The 18,792-nt window shown below is 43.7% G+C and overlaps 2 protein-coding genes across 5 annotated transcripts in view; one reads left to right on the top strand and one right to left on the bottom strand.

Annotated features, from left to right (window-relative positions):
- Positions 1-1,304: 1,304 nt before the first annotated feature.
- nkx1.2lb (NK1 transcription factor related 2-like,b) lies at positions 1,305-9,104 on the top strand. Its single transcript, XM_024430652.2, has 2 exons — positions 1,305-2,024; positions 5,021-9,104. Exons 1-2 carry the CDS (start codon positions 1,583-1,585, stop codon positions 5,740-5,742), a joined length of 1,164 nt encoding a protein of 387 aa, XP_024286420.1. The 5' UTR covers positions 1,305-1,582; the 3' UTR covers positions 5,743-9,104.
- The window catches only part of uvssa (UV-stimulated scaffold protein A), a 31,216-nt gene continuing 20,908 nt past the window's right edge, over positions 8,485-18,792 (bottom strand). For all 4 annotated transcript variants that reach the window (XM_042325894.1, XM_024428930.2, XM_024428927.2 and 1 more), the window contains exons 9-14: positions 14,860-15,058; positions 14,576-14,707; positions 14,076-14,259; positions 13,781-13,892; positions 9,695-9,884; positions 8,485-9,339 (exon numbers count right to left, since the gene is read on the bottom strand). In XM_042325894.1, coding sequence (XP_042181828.1) covers positions 9,246-9,339; positions 9,695-9,884; positions 13,781-13,892; positions 14,076-14,259; positions 14,576-14,707; positions 14,860-15,058 — 911 coding nt within the window. In that variant the 3' untranslated portion in view covers positions 8,485-9,245. The remainder of the gene's footprint in view (positions 9,340-9,694; positions 9,885-13,780; positions 13,893-14,075; positions 14,260-14,575; positions 14,708-14,859; positions 15,059-18,792) is intronic.

Raw genomic sequence — 18,792 nt, 5'->3', positions numbered from 1 at the left:
TTTAAAAAATACAATTACTGTAAGATATCACTTGTCCTATATTTATCCAATCAAGTCCTATATACGGCAACTGTGAGCATATTTTGCCATATAAACTTCGAAAACATAAAGACACGTCAAAGAAAGACTATTCAAACCACTGTTAGGACACAGCATAGATCAGATGAAAGAATATCTAACAGCTGTTCAATTACAGCTTGGCCGCAATACCCTGCACTGGAGTCTGCAGCAGCAGCCAGTCTCCTATAGCACCGGAGTGGAGGGCAGGGCTGGGTCCCAGCCAACTCCCCTGGGCTTGCCCTTTTGATAGGATAATCATGTTCATCCCTACCAAAATTACAGCTGATTGTTTTACCCATTATTTTCCCCAACTTTTAATTTCTACTTTCCAAAGGATCATTGCCCGCGGTAATTGCAAAGAAACTGACCTTGTATGTGTCATCAGCCCCCAGACGAAGGAAATCCAATTTTGTTAGGCTTGGCACACTTCTTTTTCTTTTTTCTCTTTACGATAAAGTCTGTCATAATATAGGCTACTGTTAAAGGAGTGCATAAAATGAAAGTAAATGGAATATTAAGTTCAAGATTAGAATAAACACGTAGTGTTTTAAATCAAAATCCAATTCTTTGGTCTAGGCCCATTATTGTTCTGGCATAATAATGACATCTCAGATTAGAAATCAATATTTCACTGAAAGGGCTATTACTGAGTTTATTCAATGCATAATTGAGTTTTGGAAAGTGCCCCTTAATTTGCATTAAAGATAACGAATCTTTCTCATCTGAACTTTCTCATCTAACAATAATCCCCTAATAGCAATAAGCCTAATAATAATAATAATAATAATAATAGCCTTCCCTAGACGTTGATTTTTTACCGATTTGACATTGTAAACCTTGCATTGGATCCCTCAATACTGAGGAAAAGTTAGATCATGGCATTATGATCTTGGAAATATTTATTAAAAGAATAATTCTCACAACCTCAAAGTGGCCCGTATAAGCGAGGGAGGAAATAAAAACAAGCCTATTTAGAGCCTTTCCATGCAGTTCAGGAGTTCAGATGAAATTGAGTATATCAGGAACCATATCATCCCTCACTCTCAGTGCGCCACTGTTACCCCTCACGCACGCAGACGGAGATAATAGGCTATTAGAGCCATGGGATTCATTTGTAGCCAATTACAACCCACAGTTGAATATGAATGCATAAATAAGGCGTAGCTTGTGTCCAAGTTTTGGCTACGACTGAACGAGGGTGGGAGGTGGCGCGAGAGCGAGGTGTGCGTGCATGACATAAACGTTGGAGGGTCCTGAGGGGATGGTTCAAACCCCAAAAAGTAGTTGAGCAAGGGAGACCAACATCCAACAGTGAACCATCACCTCCTGGCTGTCAGCCGTGAGTAACAAAGACCAGAGTAGTGCAGCTGTAAGAGGGGGTTTGGCAACGCAAGCTGTGCAGGAATATTGCACCAGACATTATAGCCTACTTTTCTCAAATTGCATGCGCTAGTATGTCTTCTTCGGTTGTAAGAGAAGCTTAAGTTGATTGTCTTGGTGCTAAAGCTCTGATAAGGAAGTCATGAACAGGGAAAAGGTTCAGGTGGGAGACGTCTCAGTTGCTGCTCCGCCGGCGTCCGGTGTGACTACCCAAACAGCTGTGATCGTCGTGGCCGCTCCGGAAAGCATGGACAATCACGGCGAGAAGCGGCTCTCTGCCAACGCACTGTCGGTGTTTTCCTGCCCCGGGGGTAGAGACATACTGCAAGCGGACAGTCGAAACAACTCTCCACGTCAAGAGCCGGCTCCGGTAGCAATGCCAATGCTTCACCGGACCACTTCATTTTCGGTTTTGGACATTTTGGACCCAAATAAATTTACGAGCAAAAAGCCAAATCCTAACCGGACAGGCAGCGAATTCGCCTTCGGGACAGAGAACCGTGGAGGTGATGACTCGAGTCATGATGTAGAGCAGAAGTCTTATGCAGATGACTATGACACATGTCAAAAATCTACAGGACTAAGTAAGTTTATTTTTGTAGCTTTAGTTTTTTGTATATTTGTATTGTATTTTCTAACAGTGTTGTTGTTATGTTGTAGGCCTATGCATATCTCTGAAAAATCCGATTTGAAATAGACATCTTAGGTAGCCTACATTTGGCTCTTGTTGGCTACACAGATGTCTTAGAAAGTTGCTCAATTGGCCTACTGACATTCTTGTAAAACCACGTCAAGCCTATTTGTGTCGATCATAACGAGACAGAGAACTTGATGAGTGTTTGCTTTATAGGCTAGCCCAGGGTTTCCCGAACTCTGTCCTCGGGACCCCAAGGAGTAAAGTGTATATTTCTTTTGCTCTAGCACTACACAGCTGATTCAAATAATCAACTAATCATCAAGCCTTGATAATCGAATCAGCTGTGTAATGTAAGGGCAAAAAAACAAAACGTGCACCCCTTGGGGTCCCGAGGACAGAGTTTGGGAAACACTGGGTTAGCCTATGTATTTGAAGCTAGAGGGACCTGCAAGTTGTTTCAGATCCAGGAGTTCCTCAGTTTGTATTTTTCACATCTAACTTTGTATTCTATATTCTGGAACGCTTTTTTCGCTCAGAAATTTTTACTCAGAAATAAATATGATCATATCTGAGGTAAAGGTTATATGTAATGGATATGTAATATTCCATCCATGCACCTAGTCCCTTAGGCTACCCCAGATAAAAAAGGTTTGTAATAACTAAAGAAAAAACAATTAAAACCCTTCGATTACGTTTAATTTAAGGTGCTTTGCGAGGTTAAAGATGCAGCAGGATAATGGCGAAAATCGCCCCAGAGTGGCATGCAGAACGAGGCTAGGTCGATATCCTATTATCGAATTGAGTATATCTCTTTCAGGCAGCTTGCCTGACTCCTTCAACAACTAAATTATAGGGTCAAAATTCGGATAATTACACGATTAAAACCTATTATACTTATTAGGGTAGATATTGATCCCAGAAAGAAGACACACGATTAAGATTGTCTCTGCTGCTATAAGATAAACACATCACCCCCACTGTCATTTTTCAACGAAAAAAAGGGAACAATTATTTCATTAATTAGATAGGTCTACATTGATCTCCGTAACCACATTAATGGCTATGCATTTAAATATAACCTAACCTAGTCAGAGGAGAGGACACTGCGGTTATCATGTTGTCCGGGTGATTTGTTATGTACTAACTACCTGGTTTAAAAAAACAGACATACTTAGCAAACCAACTGACAAAAAAAACATTGTTCTTAATATTATATAAAAATAATTGAACATGAAGACATGATGTGGATTAGTGAGATATTGTTTATGTTGCCAATATAAACATTAAAACCCTTTCCAACAGGGACATGGGCTATGGCTTTAAACGTAAAAGCCAACCGTAGACGATCACACAAACAGGCGTTAGCAAATGTACAAAATTGTGTCAACAAACAATGCTGAAGATGCGCAGACCTTGATGGGAAAATGTGAGTTTTGATTAAATAATTCAAAAGTAAGTAGGCTGATGCAAATATTCGTTTTATTTTATGTTGGTATTGCACTGTTTTGTCATAAGATGGTGCTTGTGCGTAAAAGTGGCCTGCATTTGAATGTTGTGGGGTACTCCTGAAAATAATTGACTTTGTTTATTTAACTTGTATCTCTTAAAATCAAACAAACCTTGAAGGTTTGACAAACAATATCCTTATTGAACAATTTAGGCCTAATGTAAATGGCTCGATAGATTAAATACCATGCATCCTCGAGGTCTAAACGATCATTTATCATTTAGGCCATACTTGTAGACTATATGGCTGCGCTGTCATTGGTATGTAGGCTATATTTTCCTACATTCAATCACAATCGTTCTATCCAGATGTCTATTTTTTTAGACCCCAAAGCATCTATTTTTGCAGGCTTTATTGTGCTGTAGGAAGTAAGGCCAAAATATCTCAAATTGTTCCTACATGTCATCATGATCCTAAAAAGCTATTTGTCGAATTAATTCTGCTGATCTGTGCATTTGAATATTTGTATGTGTAAAGGCCTATATATTGTAACAATTGTTTGTTGACTAATGTTTTGAATACCACTATGCAAACCGCCCTCACACAGGCGTGGAGCAATTATAGGCTAATTATCCCCTAGGCACTTGCATAAAAACAATGGCTTTGGCACGTCTCTTGATGCTATGATCAAGGCATAACTGCACGCATTAGCCTGAGGTGACGTTTGTGTCCCAACAAAAAAAAGTGTAATTCCACCTTTTACCAATGTTCTTGAACTTGGGATTTCATTGGAAGTCATTGTCTCATGTTTTTACCCAATAAATTACTGGGAGTGTATATATATATATATATATATATGAGTGTGCGACTCTCTATATTTGTATAGTTTACATATGGCACAGCACCCAGCTATTAAAGCGAGATAGCGCACCTGTTAACCACTCCACAATAACATAAATGGATTTTGAATATCTATTTAATGTTAGAATATTTAGCATATATGGCCTACTAAATTATGACATATTTTCCAAAATAATTAAGCTTCCTCAAGTATTTTTCTTAAAGGTGTCTGAAAGTAGACCATATCAAACGCAGTTTTCCCGATTTCATTGTTAGCCTAACATACAATTGTTAACATGAATTACGTTGTTTGTGTCCTTTTTCATTTTTACCCAGCATATTATTTAGGTTGACTGTAATAAATACTTAAACTATTGACACGGTATTAGGCTCGGCTACATAAATACACAACATGGACATAAAAACAACATTACACCTCCATCAATCACTTTGTAGGATGGCGAAAGGATAAAGGTTATCCATTAGCTGGCATTGTTTTTCATCACTTCATATTTTCTTGAGCAAATACTATGTTAATTAGGCTAGTCAATATAGTCTCTGTCAAGTTATTGAATATTGTCAGTCTAATTAACTTGAACTTAATGTGATTCTTATTTTGAAATGACTCAATGGCATGTGTCTTTTTTTCTTTCTAGAGGAGGGGTTCATGTGTGCCTACAGATCCGAAGAATGCGAGAATGATTTCAAAAGAGGCTCCCACTCTGACAGCGAGATGCAGGATGACGTGTGTAGTGAGGAGGGCAGCAGCGCACTAACTGGAAACGCGGAGGGGGAACTGGGACACCATGATGACGACGACCAGGCGAGCAAGAGCCCAAGAAGTCCTGGTGGACAGCAAACTCAACAGTCAGGGTCGAATGGACAAAGTAATCAAGGAAAGCCGAAGAGAAAGCGCTCTGGCTCCGATTCAAAGTCGGGTAAGCCCCGAAGGGCCCGGACAGCATTCACTTACGAACAACTTGTTGCACTGGAGAACAAATTCAAGTCCACCCGATACCTCTCTGTGTGTGAGAGGCTCAATTTGGCACTGTCACTCAGTTTGACTGAAACTCAAGTCAAAATCTGGTTCCAGAACCGACGGACCAAGTGGAAGAAACAAAACCCTGGCGCAGATACCAGCGCCCCGACGGGCGGTGGCCAGAACGGCCAGAGCAATGGACTAGGAAGCCTGAGTCCACTCAGCTCGTCTCCTCCCATGAGCCATCTGTCAATGCACACGGGCTACCCAGGTCACGGACCAGGCGGGCTAGTCTGCACCACCCAATTACCCTTTCTGCCAAGTCATGCGGTACTGTCACCTTTCATGTTAGGATCTCAGACTTACGGAGCGCCTGCGTTTTACACTTCTCACCTGTGAAGATATGGAGATACGTATAGAGTTTTGCGCCCAAACATCATGTTTTCGGAGGCGTCTAAAATTCACCGATATTATCAAAATAATTGACTCCAATGAGATATGAATTTAATAACCATATTAAACGTATGGTTTTAGAGAACTAAAGACATGCCCTTAACTAAAGACTTCTTAAATGCACTTGATGCTGTAGATGGGAAGAACTCTGAACATTTCATGTTGTTGTTTCGTCAAGGACAAGTGCTCGAAGAAAATCAACCTTTACCAAGGAAAGAAGATTTAGTTGTATTTGACTTTTGATTTCATTTTGATAGTATGTGAATACTCGGGGTCAAAATGTACATACAGATGTTGACAAATATATGTCTAGCTTTTAATTTTGAATGCAGTTCATACATATTAGAGTTGAAAAAAATAGGCCTACATGATGTATATAAATATCGTTCATTTACATCTGGAATGGCTTGACATATTGTAATTACTGTGTAACTAAACTGTGAAAGTTTAATATGATTATTTTCATAAGTTTTCCCTATTCATTTATTATATAGGCCTATAGTTAATCTACCTGAGAATATTTGGCTCCAATGAATGCTCATTTCATCTGGACTCGTCTTTTATAGTATAAGACAAAGTAAAATAAAACAATAGGCTATCATTTACTAACGAATAAGCTACTTTAATACGAATATTAAATAGATTAAATCTTTCTTAGTCGATTTTTTTCTCTCTCCCCTTTCCACCAAATTAAAGGACATTTTGGAACTGAAGACAGTATCTTTTCAACTTTTTTTAATTAAATGGTTAACTCCACTTATATATTTTTTGGGACAACCGATGTTATTAGGACCTAAGTTGCATTTTCGTCGGAAAAAAAAGCTACAACTTTATAACACTCTTGCGCGGAAAAAATATGAGATTTTGAAAATACCTAGCCCATAGGCCTCTTGATAAATCAGCCATTGCTAATATCTGTAGCATAACTTTTATTCATTGAATTAAATTACCTATAAATGGTGGGTTATTGGCTATTGTACCCGTTGCATATGCCTATGATGTTTAGGTCTACCATTTTTTTCAGCATTCGATTTATTGATTTATTTATAAGAAATTTGACAACGGCTCCCTGACTCGATTATTGATGAGGAAAAACAATCACTGGTAATTTAAACGCAAACTTGTTTCACAACATTATAGGCTAGACTGTCTTCTCGGACATACGCTTTCTAAGAAGTTTGACTTTAAAACATTGTGTAAGAACATCATGCCAAATTCCCGATAACCTAATGTGCTTGCGCGTAATTTAGGCTATGGAATATTTGAACGAATTAATTAGATTATTAGATGCCTAACAAAATACTATGTATTTCAGCAACTTTTTCAAATGTTTTTGCCGTCTGGGATAAGGAGGTGCATTTGAATAGGCCTAGGGCTACTTTAAAAGTGCAAAAACTATCCAGTCAATCAAATTGTATTTGTCACATCCGCCGAATACAACAGGTGCAGTAGACCTTACGGTGAAATGCTTACTACAAGCCTTTGTTTTGAAATGCATGACTCAAGCAGACACTCGCTCCGTCATAAAAAATATGACATTCCAGCCGCAATGGCGCAACTTTTGCGCTATCGATGCAAGTTAGGTCTATTCTACAATTTTTTAAAGTATAGTTTTGTCGAATTTGTGAGGACGAAAGTGACATGGATACAGCATTTATTTATATTATTTTAGACTGGATGACTACTTCGCTTCAAATAGGAATAGTCTGTCCTCTGTCCCTAACCAGCTCTCCAAAATGGTGATGAAATGGCACATGTCAGCCATGATGGAACGCGATCCTGGAATCGTTCTAGAATTTCACATGCAGGTATGGTCAAACGCAAAAGCATGAAACGACTTAGCCTAATATAGCCTTTGTAGAAAGTCTAAACAAATGTACAGATTGCGGAATTATTTAGTGCATGGGGTGCATTGAAATTGGGACGCACATACCCGACCGTTGCAGAAAGTAGCAGGGTATTTCTTGTTATCTGCCAGCTGTTTTCATTAAGTCCGAGTCTTGAAGCATTATGTTGGACAAAATGTCATTTTTAAAAGGTTAATTATGTAAATATTATATTCGACACGTTTTGCAGTCAAATCATTCAATTCATTTGTATTTCCCATTGCAGTGGACAGCGCACTGCGCGACATTTGTGCAGAAAAAAATACTTACTTTCGTTTGAATTGTTTCATAGGCAAGTGTAATTATCATCTAAATAATATTAACGAGAGGATAGATATCAGTTATTTAATTTAATATGACAATTAGCATAGATATATTAGTGAACGTAGACATAAGCTAAACAAAACATCTAAAAGAGTAAAACAATATCTATGAATTTGTAGATTATTATGATTTTTTTTACCAGGAAATTCTTGTTTTTAAATGCATGACTCAAGCAGACACTTGCTCGGTCATTAAAAATATGACATTCCAAACGCATGTTGAATCCCTGGGCAACTTTCCAGTGATGTAGGGAGCTAGAAGGTGATTCTTATTTTTAAACATTTTTATAAAGTAGATTTTCAGATGTTATGTAAACAATAATGCAAGCAAATTTGGCTGACATGCCCAAATAGAAACAAAGGCGCAAATTGGGGCTCATCAAATAATATTTGAGCAGCTGGCACAGTGGACTGAATGAGGTAAACTTTTATCCCAGGAATGTTAAATACATTTCAGTATTAATGAACGACAGCACATGTGCAAACAATTAGTTTAATGTGCTCCCAATGACTAGTAGACAGTACAGTTTTAATGCCTCCAACCAGACCTGCCCAAACCAAAACAGCCAACAACCGGGCCTGAAGATATCCCTCCTTGCAATCAACATTTACTAATCCAACACAAGCACTATCATCATACTACTACTACACAACAGAGAAAACATATAAAAAAAGAAGATATTTTTGTCAGGTGAATATTAAATTATTCATATTGATTCACAGGCTGTCTTTCTCTAACAGTCCAGAGAGGTCTGATGCAGGGCAGTTATTGGCAACCTATAAGCCCTTACAGTGCTTTCAAACTCAAGACACAGAACTGTATGGGAGTCAAGAGCAACACTTGTTAAAAGCTGCCTGTCACAACAGTTAGGTTACCACTTCCACATAATAGCATTGATACATTAAGCATTCAATGGTTGTGATAATTGTAAAAAGAGTTCTGCCATTGAAAATCCTAAGGGGGGACTACATTAAGTGTAAATAGCTAACTGGTGACAAAGATTGGCACTAAATTTTCCATTGTGTTACACATAAATCAATAAATAACATTACTTAACAAATTATTACCTAAAAACATTTTTTTTTTTTTTTAACATAATAGAAAGCATAAATGTGACGCAATTCAACATGTTGTTACATGGACATGAGATGTGAATGTAGTAGAAGTCTCCATTTAGAAGTCATTTCTACCAGTACAGTACATGAGGATTATAAATCCACTGGCCTCCTCAACTTCCTGTTAATTCAGTGCATAATTAAATTGGTTTGCAAACTTTGCGTGTTTCAATTTGTCCATTTTATTCATGACGTCTGTCACTCGCCTCATGGAGCTCCTGAAAAAGAAAGTAGGAAAGGTTTAGAATTACCGGTGTTTAAAAATGGTTACATCCTATCACGAACACCAGTTATCCTACAGTAAGTGTTAAGGTGAGGTTTGAATAATCATTAATCCTCTCAAATACACATTGGGAATTTGAAACTATACAGTACACGGACAAGTAAATAGTTACACATGGGACGTTTAAGCCAAGTGCAACAAGGTTACAGTATATATACAGTATATATATTTAAATAATACATCTATTAAACACCCAAAGTCTAGTGAGTGCAAGGTCATGTATCCATTGTGTTGGGGTAATACTTCCTTTAAGTTAAACACAAGAGACAGCCACTTGTTGCAGTACTTACGGGTTGAAAACCTTCTTCTCTAGTCTGGAGCGTGAAGTGTTAACACCCTTCTTCAGATCACTGAGGTTGGGGTACTTCTTCTTCTTGCCCTTCCCCTTGCCTTTCTTGCCCTTCCCAAAGGTTTTGGAGGACCCCAGGTCCTCCCCAGTGGCAAGCTCTATGTCCCTCATCAGCTCAGGGTCCCGCCAGTCTAAACAATCAAATAAACTTAGATTACCAGACCTAAATATGGCGTGTAGTCTGTAGACATCCAATCACACACGGTAGACACTCAGATTCAGAGGGGTTGGATTAAATGCAGAAGACACATTTCAGTTGAATACATTCAGTTGTACAACTGACTAGGTATCCCCCTTTCCCCAATCACACACGGTAGACACTGCAACCTAAACATGGTGTGTATCAGCAGACATCCAATCACACACTGTAGACCTAAACATGAACATCCATTTACTCCCAACACTTGGATGGACCAGAAGACGAGCATGTCCAAACATTCAAACACAGGACAAATTGAAAAGACAACCAAACACTGGATTATGGTTTTAAATAAAAGACAAAGTTAAAATGACTCTTACAGACAACACAGTGTTGAAGACCTGATGAGGCTGTAAGAGACCGAGTCAGAGACATACTGCCAGCCCAGGGCCCAGACAAACAGTATGTGTTCTAAGGTCCTACAGGAGGATGTTGATGGTATGGAGGATTAATCATGGCTGTGATGGCCCGCTCCAAAGCTACGCCTGACCTTGATGGAATAGGTTAACTGCACCATCAACTCAGCCTCATAACGACAACAAACGAGAAAATAATTGAAAAAATGTTTGGTATTTTGGGTCCAGCGTTAGGGCTCTCCTCAATCACCCCTGAGAGCGACATGTGAGAGCCTGTAAAAAAGGGGCACCAATTTTAGTTACAAATTAATTTGGAGTGGGGGGTGTTCGTCTCCCCTGGGGTGGCAGGCAGGGTCGGGTGGGGATGGTGAAAGCCCCCTATTACATGAGCCCTGTGATCCCTCTGTGGTTAAGTCCTGCCTTTTGTGTGCTTTCATTCCTATCCCCAGGATGAGAGAAGGAGAGAGAGAGCCCTTATTAAGTTAAGCTGTCTGAAGCCCCTGCAGCAGGGGCCTTTTCTCTGTCAACAGCCTCGCGTCCACTCCAGCTGTGTCCATCCACCCACCACAGACACTCCATACACACACCACACAGGCAGCTGGGAGCTTGGACTGACACTCCACACAGACATAGCCTCGGAAGCCTGGACTGACACTCCACACAGACAGCTGGGAGCCTGGACTGACACTCCACACAGACAGCTGGGAGCCTGGACTGACACTCCACACAGACAGAGCCTCGGGAGCCTGGACTGACACTCCACACAGACAGAGCATCGGAAGCCTGGACTGACACTCCACACAGACAGCTGGGAGCCTGGACTGACACTCCACACAGACAGCTGAGAGCCTGGACTGATGCTCCACACAGACAGTGCCTCGGGAGCCTGGACTGACACTCCACACAGACAGAGCCTCGGGAGCCTGGACTGACACTCCACACAGACAGAGCCTCGGGAGCCTGGACTGACACTCCACACAGACAGAGCCTCGGGAGCCTGGACTGACACTCCACACAGACAGAGCATCGGAAGCCTGGACTGACACGCCACACAGACAGCTGGGAGCCTGGACTGACACTCCACACAGACAGAGCCTCGGAAGCCTGGACTGACACTCCACACAGACAGCTGGGAGCCTGGACTGACACTCCACACAGACAGCTGGGAGCCTGGACTGACACTCCACACAGACAGCTGGGAGCCTGGACTGACACTCCACACAGACAGAGCCTCGGGAGCCTGGACTGACACTCCACACAGACAGAGCATCGGAAGCCTGGACTGACACGCCACACAGACAGCTGGGAGCCTGGACTGACACTCCACACAGACAGCTGGGAGCCTGGACTGACGCTCCACACAGACAGCTGGGAGCCTGGACTGACACTCCACACAGACAGAGCCTCGGAAGCCTGGACTGACACTCCACACAGACAGCTGGGAGCCTGGACTGACACTCCACACAGACAGAGCCTCGGAAGCCTGGACTGACACTCCACACAGACAGCTGGGAGCCTGGACTGACACTCCACACAGACAGAGCCTCGGGAGCCTGGACTGACACTCCACACAGACAGAGCCTCGGGAGCCTGGACTGACACTCCACACAGACAGAGCCTCGGGAGCCTGGACTGACACTCCACACAGACAGAGCCTCGGGAGCCTGGACTGACACTCCACACAGACAGAGCCTCGGGAGCCTGGACTGACACTCCACACAGACAGAGCCTCGGGAGCCTGGACTGACACTCCACACAGACAGCTGGGAGCCTGAACTGACACTCCACACAGACAGAGCCTCGGGAGCAGTCCTGGCCTGTGCCTACGGACTCTGCTGTTATCCAAAAATAAACATACACTTGTTGAGACTGAGATTTTTGAACAATTTCTCTAATGTAAATGTAATTTCAGGGGAATAACCTAGGAGTTTTGGAGTGTGGAAAATAGCTGCTATAATAACTGTGTTGAAATAACTCCTAAATACAAGCCTGGAGTATCATTAATCAAATATTCTGTCTAACTTTATTACTAAATTCAGTTTTAGCCATCGTGAGCCAAATAGCAAATTAACTAATTGCATTGGCTATAATTGGGAACTCTAATTAAAACCTACTTATACATTAATGTGCCAAAGACTGATCATGAACCTTAACTGTTTCTCTCAGACATTGAAGACATGCAATTTTAACAGCGTTAACTTGATCATCTATCACAGCCTGACCAAACCTATTTTGAGAGTATGGAATGGTTTGACAATGGAGTTAATATTTAGGATAGAATTGGCATCGAAAGATAAAAGTGCTGCAATGTCTACAAGCCAGGATATATATCTCTCTTTCTGCCTGACAACAGTCAGAGACCCTGACATCGGTTAGTTCATATAGAATCTAAAATACAACCTATGAGTGTGTGGGGCCACACTAAGAAACTATTTGAGGGCGTTAAGAGTAAAAATCAATAGTGCCCTATGAGAGTGAGTGGAGTGACCAGGCAGGCAGAGAGGATTGATGGATCTCTGCAGGTCCTTATAGGGCTGGTGTGGGTGGCCTGGCGGGTGGCCTGGTGGGCCGGCATGCTGCTGTGCTGAGCCACTGTGGCCATAGAGCCAGAGACACACTGTGTGGCAGCGTCTGGATGAGTCTACAGCGCTGATGGAGTGGGGGATCAATAGTGTAGTTAGTTACAAAAGATGCTATTTCACAAGCCAGTGGCCAGCGGCCGCCCGAGTCAGCTGGCCCCGATACCTGTTTGTTAACAAGTGACTGCAGGCAGAGAAAGCACATCCGACGCCCCGCTGGCAGCAGCCAACACACCCTTAATTGGCTTTTAGTGCGGCCTCCAGGATAGAGAAAGAGAGAGCCCAGAGCCAGAAACAGCAGTCCATTATCAGGGGTATTGATGATGACTGTGATTCCATCAGTTCATCTTTTCCTGAACTAAAAAGGCCCTCATCCCCGTGCTGTGGAAGAACCCCTGGCTCCCTGACTCTGGTGCTGTCTTGCTCCTGCCCTTTGTGTGATGGGATGGGAGTGATAAACAGTTCTGAGGGAGGCTGGGAGTGATGGATAGTTCTGAGAGAGACTGGGACTGATGGACATTTCTGAGGGAGGCTGGGACTGATGGACATTTCTGAGGGAGCCTGGGAGTGATGGACAGTTTTGAGGGAGCCTGGGAGTGATGGACAGTTTTGAGGGAGCCTGGGACTGGGAGTGACGGAGAGTTCTGGGGGAGGAGTCAGAAGCAGGAAGTGTTTCCATTATCTCTCTTTCTTTACCACAGACTAGACCAGAGAGAGCTGCCACTGCACAGGGCAGATATTGGTAAGACCTTTATGAAAGGGAACCTATCAACGCCATCAGATTTCCTTCAGAATATTACTTCCATTACTGTGTCTGCTGTGAGCTAGATAATTATACAAAGTTTTTTTTTTGGAATTGAAGTGTCTAATAGGAGCCCTCTTATGTCCCTCACCATGCTGGTCCTCTCTACGTTTCCATTCCTCTTTCTCCAGCCGCACAGCGTCCTCAGGGTTGGTGGGTTTTCCCAGCTCGTCTCGTGGGATGATCGGCCCATGGAAAGGACACTATGGGAATCAGACATTCCTGGCCTCATCAACAACGATCCTCTACATGTCACTTTCACTCTAATTCTGCCTAACTGCAAAGCCTCACTTACTGGTATCTAAACCTATTACCAGTAGAATATATACAAAAATAGAAATTACAATGACAGTTGTAATACTTTCACCAAAAACTTAAACGCTCACCTTGACTCGGTCCTGGCGTTCACAGAGGCCTCCGTTGGACATGGGGGTTTTGCACCTGTGCTTGACGGGCTGGAAGCGGCCAGCGAACGTGATGTACCTGGACTTCATCTGGGCAGCCAGCTCCTTATTCTCCACCTCTTCCTCTACCTCGTTGGGAACCCAGAACTGGTGCTGGGAGCTATTCCTGGACACCAGGATAGAGGGAGGGGTGTGAAGAACTGTCCATGCTCTTTACTAATATCAATCTGTAGCAATGGTATAGCTATTAGCTGAGAATTTAGTCAGAAGTATTATGGGAGAGTCTCTTTTCAGAACTCATAACACTGTTTATCTCTAATAACAGCTTTACAGTGACTCTGAACATACAATAGTGCTCTCTAGTGGCCATATCAAAACCAATGAAAACTTAGTGAAAAGTTCAGCTCCGTGCAGTAGTTCCATTTCAATGTATACTCAATAAAACATGCTAGTCATGGAGGAAGTTGGGAATCTGTATGTACTTGATGATTTTGCCTGCAGTGGGTTGCTCCTCTCCCCAGTAGTAGAGGTCCAAACCGAAGGGGATGACTGGAGCTTTGTCCCTGTCCTCACTAGCCTGGTATGTGGGGTCCACATGACCTCCTGCTGCAGAGCTAGAGAGAGATGGAAAACAGTAGTCACAAGTCATTGAGGCTGTGGTTCTTCTCTTTGGTCGAGACAGACATATTTCCAAAGCAGCCATCCCAAATTCCAATTCATGTGGAATAAACATCCAGAGCTATGAAGTGAAGCAGGGAGGGGTCACCTGGTGCTAGGTGGCTGGGGTAGGAGGCGCTGCTTGAAGAGGCGGAGTGTGGCGGCTGCACAGGTGGGGTCCTGCTCCTCGTCAGTGGCTCTCTTCCTGGGTCTGGAGAGGGTGTGAGAGGCTCCTGTTGCAGGACACTTCACTGTAGGCTGCACCGGCTTCTTACAGGCCACAGAGGTAGAGGGGGACGGCTCTAAACCTGGAATGACCAGCAGAGTAGTGTGTCCATACGTTACATATTACATCAAGAACTTCCAAATACTTTTTATATGTACGGATTTATCAAGCACATTCTACTGCTTTAGTGCTGTGTGCTCCCTGCTCAGCTCAGATAGATTGTTGTGGGACAGCTATTTATTTTCCTAGCCTCTTGGAAAACATACGACTCTCCTCTTAAACACACTGGCCCTCCGCTGAATGTCTAAATCTCCATCTGGCCCTGAAGCCTGGAGATGTTGCCCACCCTGCTGTAGGTAATGTTAACCCAGTTATGAAGTGAAGGCCAGGGCAGGGAGAGGTGGAGGAGATGCTCTGCCGCTGTGCGTTACCTCCTGGGTGGGCAGAGAGGGGCTGTAGAGGGGCTCTATGAGGGTCAGACTGAGCTTAAAGCTGGAAGAGAGATCACAGCTCTGCTCTAAGCTGCACCTGCCCCAGCCCCATACCAGGACAACTTAAACTTATTAAAACAAATAAATAAAACATGTTTAAAGAGCAGTTGTTACCTCACAGAGGACAAAGTGGGAGTTACCTTACAGCTACGCATGTAAGCATCTAACCTCATCTTCATCTCCTCTCCTAGTAACAGACCAGATACATTAGAAAATCCTTTGGAAATTAATAAACATTATTAATGACACAAATGTATTTGTGAAAATAATACACAAACAATTCCCCCCAACAAGAAAAAGGGGGAAAAGGACAATAAAAGAGAATGTAATGTTGGTCAGAGGCACAAGTCTTCTTCCTCATCAGAGCCCATTCCCTGCATGACGTAGGCCTATCCCTGGGTTAATCCAAGAGTCCTCCATCGCTCTGACTTACGGCATTGTTCTGTGCAAAGACCCCATCTGAGGAATTGTGAAATACTACCAAATCCTTTCTTTTTCTGTTCAAATTGACCAAAATGGTAGCTATTTGTCTGAAGCAATAAAGTTGCAGGTGTTAAAGAGATAAATCAATAATAGTACATAGAGAGGTCTAGCAGCAGGGAGACACGGCGCTGGGCTGCCAATGGTGGGTATATTGATTTTCCTGAGTTCAGCAGGCCTTGTAATTAAAATGTAAATTTGAGAAAGAGATAACGTCCTGACAGGACTGCTGGGATAAAGGGATAGATAAAAGAGCAGTGGAGAGAATGGAGAGAGAAAGAAAGGGAAAGGCCAAGCTCGTCCCTCTCTCTTTGGATCAAAGCTTGGTTTCTATAGGAAAATAAGAGTTGTTTTCTGAGAAACGGGTTGACGCATTTGATAGATTGGTCTGATAAGTTAAAATAAAAAAACAGTTCATATTCACAAAAATGTTCTCTGTAATTTTACTTTCTTAAAATATTTTTTCTAAAAGAGTAGGCTACCTTTTTTATTGTTGATTGCACCAGGGCTACAGATATTATTATTTTTGTCCTAAAACTGAATCTTGTATTTTGACTTGTTCCATTGGATTGGCTTCATGTGTACCAAATCCCTGAGGTATCTGAGAAAACATCTAAAGCAGCCAGGAGAAACATCTACAACGTGCCGTTAAAGTCCTCAAGCCAAAATCAATAGAGATCCAGTCAAAACACAGGTACTAAATACATCACATTTAGTACCACTAAAAACACTACTTTGCCAGATTCATTCTGGGACCAAATCATAATTATTTAGCCCCAGGAGGACTGCTTCCAATTTAATGAGGAAATATCCCTTATGTAAGTCACAAAGAATCTTGTGTGTGTGTGTGTGTGTGTGTGTGTGTGTGAGAGAGTTCACCTCAGCCTGGCTGTGGTAGGAAGCATGCACTCTCCCTCCCCACTCCCTGTGGTCTAACCCCCCTACAGAGACTAGGGAGCATTCTCTCTCCCTCCCCACTCCCTGTGGTCTAACCTCCCTACAGAGACTAGGGAGCATGCCCTCTCTCCCTCCCCACTCCCTGTGGTCTAACCTCCCTACAGAGACTAGGGAGCATTCTCTCTCCCTTCCCACTCCCTGTGGTCTACCCCCTACAGAGACTAGGGAGCATTCTCTCTCCCTTCCCACTCCCTGTGGTCTAACCTCCCTAGAGACTAGGGAGCATTCACTCTCCCTTCCCACTCCCTGTGGTCTAACCTCCCTACAGAGACTAGGGAGCATTCTCTCTCCCTCCCCACTCCCTGTGGTCTAACCTCCCTACAGAGACTAGGGAGCATTCGCTCTCCCTTCCCACTCCCTGTGGTCTAACCTCCCTACAGAGACTAGGGAGCATTCGCTCTCCCTTCCCACTCCCTGTGGTCTAACCTCCCTACAGAGACTAGGGAGCATTCGCTCTCCCTTCCCACTCCCTGTGGTCTAACCCCCCTACAGATACTAGGGAGCATTCTCTCTCCCTTCCCACTCCCTGTGGTCTAACCTCCCTAGAGACTAGGGAGCATTCTCTCTCCCTCCCAACTCCCTGTGGTCTAACCTCCCTACAGAGACTAGGGAGCATTCACTCTCCCTTCCCACTCCCTGTGGTCTAACCTCCCTACAGAGACTAGGGAGCATTCTCTCCCTTCCCACTCCCTGTGGTCTAACCTCCCTACAGAGACTAGGGAGCATTCTCTCTCCCTTCCCACTCCCTGTGGTCTAACCTCCCTACAGAGACTAGGGAGCATGCTCTCTCCCTTCCCACTCCCTGTTGTCTAACCTCCCTAGAGACTAGGGAGCATTCTCTCTCCCTCCCTACTCCCTGTGGTCTAACCTCCCTACAGAGACTAGGGAGCATTCACTCTCCCTCCCTACTCCCTGTGGTCTAACCTCCCTAGAGACTAGGGAGCATTCACTCTCCCTTCCCACTCCCTGTGGTCTAACCTCCCTACAGAGACTAGGGAGCATTCTCTCTCCCTCCCCACTCCCTGTGGTCTAACCTCCCTACAGAGACTAGGGAGCATTCTCTCTCCCTTCCCACTCCCTGTGGTCTAACCTCCCTACAGAGACTAGGGAGCATGCTCTCTCCCTTCCCACTCCCTGTGGTCTAACCTCCCTAGAGACTAGGGAGCATTCTCTCTCCCTCCCTACTCCCTGTGGTCTAACCTCCCTAGAGACTAGGGAGCATTCTCTCTCCCTTCCCACTCCCTGTGGTCTAACCTCCCTACAGAGACTAGGGAGCATTCGCTCTCCCTTCCCACTCCCTGTGGTCTAACCCCCCTACAGATACTAGGGAGCATTCTCTCTCCCTCCCCACTCCCTGTGGTCTAACCTCCCTACAGAGACTAGGGAGCATTCTCTCTCCCTTCCCACTCCCTGTGGTCTAACCTCCCTACAGAGACTAGGGAGCATGCTCTCTCCCTTCCCACTCCCTGTTGTCTAACCACCCTAGAGACTAGGGAGCATTCTCTCTCCCTCCCTACTCCCTGTGGTCTAACCTCCCTACAGAGACTAGGAGCATTCACTCTCCCTCCCTACTCCCTGTGGTCTAACCTCCCTAGAGACTAGGGAGCATTCACTCTCCCTTCCCACTCCCTGTGGTCTAACCTCCCTACAGAGACTAGGGAGCATTCTCTCTCCCTCCCCACTCCCTGTGGTCTAACCTCCCTACAGAGACTAGGGAGCATTCTCTCTCCCTTCCCACTCCCTGTGGTCTAACCTCCCTACAGAGACTAGGGAGCATGCTCTCTCCCTTCCCACTCCCTGTGGTCTAACCTCCCTAGAGACTAGGGAGCATTCTCTCTCCCTCCCTACTCCCTGTGGTCTAACCTCCCTAGAGACTAGGAGCATTCTC

The sequence above is a fragment of the Oncorhynchus tshawytscha genome, linkage group LG08 (genome assembly GCF_018296145.1).
Source record: "Oncorhynchus tshawytscha isolate Ot180627B linkage group LG08, Otsh_v2.0, whole genome shotgun sequence".
NCBI lineage: Eukaryota > Metazoa > Chordata > Actinopteri > Salmoniformes > Salmonidae > Oncorhynchus > Oncorhynchus tshawytscha.
Note: the sequence above shows the minus strand (reverse complement) of the source record. Positions and strands in the feature narration are given on the sequence as shown.